We start from the raw sequence: 6,000 nt of genomic DNA, 5'->3' as shown, positions 1-6,000 counted from the left end.
ACACTGTGCCCCCCTACAGGAGCCTAGTTTGGGAGTTTTTTTTTTTTCTCCCTCTTCCTCCCTCTTGTTCTCCTTTTTTCATCTAAGTAAACGGGGCGCTGCTCGTGTGGTGACCCACAGTTCTCCCGCTCCTGTCCTCCCCTGTTCTGTTATGTGGGGGTGGGAGGGGCGGGTTTTCAATATTTGTAGTATTTTTTTTATTTTATTTTTTTTTTGTATGTATGTTTTTAGTTTGTGAAGCGCTTTGGGGTTGCATTTTTGATGTATGAAAGGCGCTATATAAATAAAGTTTGATTGATTGATTGATTGATTGATTACCAGCCGACCACTGCGTTTACCCCGGTGGAGGTGGAGCTGGGGCGCGGCAGAGGTGAGCTGGGATCCCCGATAGGAGCGGGGGCAAAGTTTTCCCCTTTTGTTGTTTCATTCATCCCCAAAACAAACACATGCGCGAGCCAGGTAAGCGTCTTTACGACAATACGCGCTAGAGCTCATGGGAAATGTAGGCTTCATTCCGGCAAAACACTACCACTTTTGTCCACAGGGTCGCCAAAATCTACTCAAAATGAAAGCTCCTTGTAGGGGCTTTAAAGATTACTCAAACAAGAGTAACATTGGATGGGTACTATTTTCCAGGGGATTAACCATAGACTGTATGAAAATAATGGACTGAATAATGGAGCCATCACAATGTCACCTATTGGTTATTACTCCTTTTTCAAAGCCTCAAGTTCAGCATTTTGGCAGTTGACATCTAGGATTTTCAGAGTGACCATATTTGGATGAGAGGGTACATTTAAGGAACATTTAATTGAAGCCGTTTTTCAACCACACTCATGCCATAGAACCAGAGCAAAACACACCTCAAAGATTTTAACATGGGTTTACAAACTGTGAGCTATATCGCTTATGGAAATAAGGAACTCTGGACGGCACTCTGTCAGAAGACTCTACTCGCAAATATCTGCATGGGACTGAGCTCAAAATACAAAACGCTGTCAATCACAAAGGGCTTCCGCCTTTTAGACAAGTTCTCCAATCATCATGCAGACACCGAGCGTCCTCTCCCGCCTACCACTCCATTAGCTCCCCAAGCTGAGCCTCCCTGGAAGTGACGATTTTGTTGCATTTATCCAATGACTGTCTCACTTTGCTGCATGAAAAAAACCTGCTCAGCGCTGTCTCATAGGAATGCTTGGAGGCTCCGTGTCCACCGTGCTTACACGAGAATGTATAACAGGGAGGTCACGTTTGAAAACTGGCGATAAACAGCTGACGTTTGAACATCATAATCATGATGTTAAATGCATCCTAGCGCACGTTTAATGCAATGTAAATTCTTATTTTAATGTAAATTCAATAGAGCATATTTGACCATTTCTTCTATGAAATTTTAGGGGAAGTTCAGCCTCCTTTGTTGTCTCAGAGAAATTGCCCCTGCTGTAAACATGTTTATTTCTGCTGTAAAATTGGGCATTTTAACATGGGGCTGTATTGGGATTGACTCGTTTTGGAGCCAGCCTCAAGTGGCCATTCTAGGAACTGCAGTTTTTATCACTTCATTGTTGGCTTCATTTTTCAGCCCTGGGGTTGCCACTTGGGATTAACACAGATTTGGTGCTCTTGTGAGTAAGATAAGATAAGACAAAATTGTATTCATTCCCAGGGAAACTGCTTGAGTATAGCTGAAGTATTCTTTTTTGGAGTGTTTACTGTACAGCAGCAGGACATTAATTATGTAGGACTGACTCATGGTGTTTATGCTAATGAACCAACATGTCACCCATTCAGTTAGTTTATTGGGTTTATTGATGTATGTGTTTATGTTTGTTGGACAACAGTGGCGGCCTATGGTTCAGAGGAATGATACCAAGATGTTAATGTCTCCTTCTGAAACTGTGTTTTTACAGAAATAGACAAAGAGAGTTGTGGCGACCCTGGAACTCCTCTCTACGGAATAAGAGAAGGGGACAGCTTCTCAAATGGAGGAATCCTGAGGTTTGAGTGCCAGTTTGGCTTCGAGCTGATTGGAGAGAAAACTATCTCCTGCCAAGACAACAATCAGTGGTCAGCAAACATCCCCATATGCATATGTAAGTATTAAAATCATTTATAGGTTATTTTCAGGGACTTGGCTGCAGAGGAGGGAAAAACATGGCATGTGCTCTGCTGTGATGTTGATAACATTCAGTCTGACCTGTCACCATGGTGACAGTACAGAGTTTATTATGGCCTGGAGCGGATGATGACCGATGATGCTGGGGCGATGAATATTTAACAGGAAATTTCTCTCTCTGCATCTCTTTCCCTCCAATTCCTTTCCTACATTTTTATTTCTCGCCACTCTCTATCTCTATCTGTCTGTCTGTCTGTCTGTCTGTCCGTCTGTCTTTGTCTGTGTTTCTGTACTTCCCTTGCTCCCACAGTCCCCTGCATGTCCAACTTCACAGCTCCCTCAGGAACTGTCCTCTCCCCAGATTACCCAGAAGGCTATGGGAACAACATGAACTGTGTCTGGCTCATCCAATCAGACCCAGGCTCCAGAATCCACTTGGCATTTAATGATTTTGACCTTGAGGCACCCTACGATTCCCTAACGGTGAAAGATGGCGAGACAAATGATGCCGGCGTCATCGGGAGGTTCTCTGGTGCCGAGAGTCCTTCCCATCTGACGTCCAATACCAACACACTGAGGCTGGAGTTTCAGGCTGATCACTCCATGTCAGGAAGAGGATTTAATATCACATACAGTAGTATGTCATTTTTCTATTTCCCTTTTTTCCACTTTCATATCTAAATACAGGGACATTGCCTATTTCATTTGCTGTGCTGTAACACAGTGAAATGCGGCAATACTGTATTGATAATACTCTACATAAAAATGTGTTTTTTCCCACAAGTTGAAGTTTGATACATGGTTATGGAAGATTACTTATGGTCATATTTATTTTCTGTTGCAGCAGAATAATGCAGAAGAGGCTGAGGCTAAGGCATTGTTATATTTTGAAGCTATAAAACAGCACTTCTCATATGACTGTGTATGAATTTTATGCATGACTTTCAGCCCAGACCTCTAGCAACTGTATTTAATGTGAGGTGGTTTCACTATGAAACAGTATATCCTTCCATACTTGAAAACATTGTGCCGCCTGAATATCAACAGTCAAAATCAAATTTAAGGTCTAGTGTGTAGGATTTATTAGCATCTAGCGGTGAGGTTGCAGAGTGCAAAAAAATGAAACTCCTCCTGTGTGCCAAGCATGTAGGAGAACCACAGTGGCGAATGGCCCTATCCAAAGCCAGTGTTTGGTTTGTTCATCTACTACTGTAGAAACAACATGGCAGATTGTGGGGAACAGGTCCCGCTCTGTATGTAGATATACACTGATCAGCCGAAACATTGAAACCACTGACAGGTGAAGTGAACAACATTGATCATCTCGTTACAATCCAATGTTCTGTTGGGAAACCTTGGGTTCTGACATTCACATGGATACCACCTGACACACTCCACCCACCTAAACACCAGTGCAGATCAGGTACCCACCCTCATGGCAACAGCACTCCCCAGTAGCAGTGGCCCCCTAGCAGGACAATGCGCCATCCCACACCACAAAAACTGCTCAGGAATAGCCAGAGCAACGTGATAAAGAGCTCAAAGTGTTGACCTGGTCTCCAAATTCCCCAGATCCCAATCTGATTAAAACTCTGTGGGATGTGCTGGTACCCCACCTCACAACTCACAGGACTCAAAAGACCTTAAGCTGACGCCCTGGTGCCAGACACCAAAGGACACCCTCCAGGGGTTCTGTACCCATGCCTCGACAGATTAGAGCCAAGTCCGATCCAAGGAGGACCCACTGTGGATCGGGGGTACCTGTGGGGTACCAGCATGTCCCGCAAATGTTCGATCAGGTTGGGATCTGGGGTATTTGGAGGCCAGGGCGACGCCTTGAGCTCCTACTCCCATTCCTCTTGTCATTTCTGAGCAGTTTTTGTGGTATGGCAGGGTGCATTGTCCTGTAGGGGAGCCACTGCCATCGATAAGTGCTCTTGCCTTTAGGGGGTTTACTTGGTCTGCAGCGGTGTTCGGTTGGGTGAAGCGCGTCAAGTAGCATCCACATGAATGCCAGGACCCTAGATTTCCCAGCAGAACTTTGCACTGTAACTCAATGATTGGTGTAAATGGCTCATTCAAACATAAAGAAAACACACTAATATAAATGTAGTTATGAATATTATGTTCCATTTCTGCCAATATATTCCCCTTAATCCTACATACTGGACCTTTAAGAAACTATAGTTACTTATAAACTCCCCTAGTTTCTATCACCACAATCACTTAGATAGACCAAGTGCACTTTCCCCCACTCAAACATTGGATGTTTCATTTTAGACAGAGGCTCTTTTAATGCACAACAATTTAGATCCGACTGGAGGCTTCAACAACACAAAGAGTCGTTCCGGAAAAAACAAACTTCATTGATCCAAGAGGTTTCATGTGGTCAATACAGCAGCTAAGAATAGAGGTGTAGGTTGCAGAATAAAAGGGAAAATAAAGGATAAAAGGCATTAAAGGAGGCTTTTTTGCGAGCTTTTTGGCTTGTTTGTTGTCGTACCCAGAGTCAGATGAGAACATCATCATTTCATCATTTTTATCTCTGTGCGTCCAGTACAAAGAGAGGTCCAGGATGTGTTTAGCCTTGCTTAGCACAAAGACTAGAAGCGAGCGGAAGCCGTCTTGTTCTGTCAAAAGTGAGACAACACACCTTCCAAAACCTCACAAACTGCCTTTTTTTTTATAGACATAGTACCTTGTGTCTTTCACCTGTGTCAAAATAGAAACCAAGACATTAGTGTTTCAGGAGGAAGTTCTGTCTTCATTGTAAAGTTGTCAGCTGTGCCGACTCTTGTAACTGATCAAAACCCAGGTGACTCTTAGATGTATTGATGACTAGCTTGCTAGACAACGGGACACAACATGTACAGTAAATAAGATGGGTTTGTTGGAAGGCATATTTGTTCATTTTTGATGGTGGCGAACTGTTTGCCCCTGTTTGCAGTCTTTGAGCTAATTCAGGCTAAACACGTCTCTATACCAGACAAACAGAAATGGAAATTGATATTGATCTTCTCATCTGACTGTGGGCTTGACGGCAAACAGACAAAATGTTGAAGTCTTCTGTCCACAAACTTCCTCACAGTGGATCGGTGATTTCAGCTCACACCATTCCATGTATATCTAACTTTTTTTTTTTTTTTTTTTTTTTTGGGTCACTGCATTCGTCATTTTTAAATCTCTCTACCTGATCACACCACATTGCTTCAACTGGCAAAACATGGGCAATATAAGGTTGGACTTTACAGCCTTCTAATCTGATGAGCCAGACCATATCCCGAAGCGGACATGCTCACATGAGTTTTATCAGAAGTTACATAGCTTATATCCAACCCAAGCATGGTGCAAATACACTGTAGCGTGATAAATGAGCATATTAGCAAAGATATAGAAAGGCAGAGCAGGAATGTAGAACAGATAGATTACAGGAGACATTTTCCTGGCCAGGACTGAACACTCAAACACGTCACGTTGCAGCAATAGATCTATATGATTAGTTCTCAGAAATGTCATCAAAATATAGCCTGTGAGTGTCCATTAAATAAAGGTCTCATATTCTTTAATAACATTTCTCGTGGATGAGTCTGTCTCTCTCTGTGGGTGACTAGTATCCAATATCTTCCTCATCATTTCTGTCTCTGCTTGTAACTTTTTTACCCCAGCATTTGGCCATAACGAGTGTCCAGACCCTGGCATTCCCATCAACGCTCGCCGCTTTGGAGACAGCTTCCAGCTTGGCAGCTCCATCTCTGTGGTCTGTGAGGACGGTTTTATCAAAACCCAAGGGACGGAGACCATCTCCTGTCAGTTAGAAAAAGGAAAAGTCATGTGGAGTGGGCCCATCCCTAAATGTGAAGGTAAATATTGACTTGATTGCTAAT

The 6,000-nt window shown here is 43.2% G+C and overlaps 1 protein-coding gene across 1 annotated transcript in view; it reads left to right on the top strand.

Annotated features, from left to right (window-relative positions):
• csmd3b (CUB and Sushi multiple domains 3b) overlaps positions 1-6,000 on the top strand; it is a 478,068-nt gene that overhangs the window by 353,394 nt on the left and 118,674 nt on the right. Inside the window, exons 13-15 of the mRNA XM_050035068.1 lie at positions 1,911-2,093; positions 2,427-2,753; positions 5,782-5,976. Of these exons, the coding sequence (XP_049891025.1) occupies positions 1,911-2,093; positions 2,427-2,753; positions 5,782-5,976 (705 nt within the window). The remainder of the gene's footprint in view (positions 1-1,910; positions 2,094-2,426; positions 2,754-5,781; positions 5,977-6,000) is intronic.

Source organism: Epinephelus moara, chromosome 22 (genome assembly GCF_006386435.1).
Source record: "Epinephelus moara isolate mb chromosome 22, YSFRI_EMoa_1.0, whole genome shotgun sequence".
Taxonomy (NCBI): domain Eukaryota; kingdom Metazoa; phylum Chordata; class Actinopteri; order Perciformes; family Serranidae; genus Epinephelus; species Epinephelus moara.
This window is presented reverse-complemented; position numbering and strand designations above follow the sequence as displayed.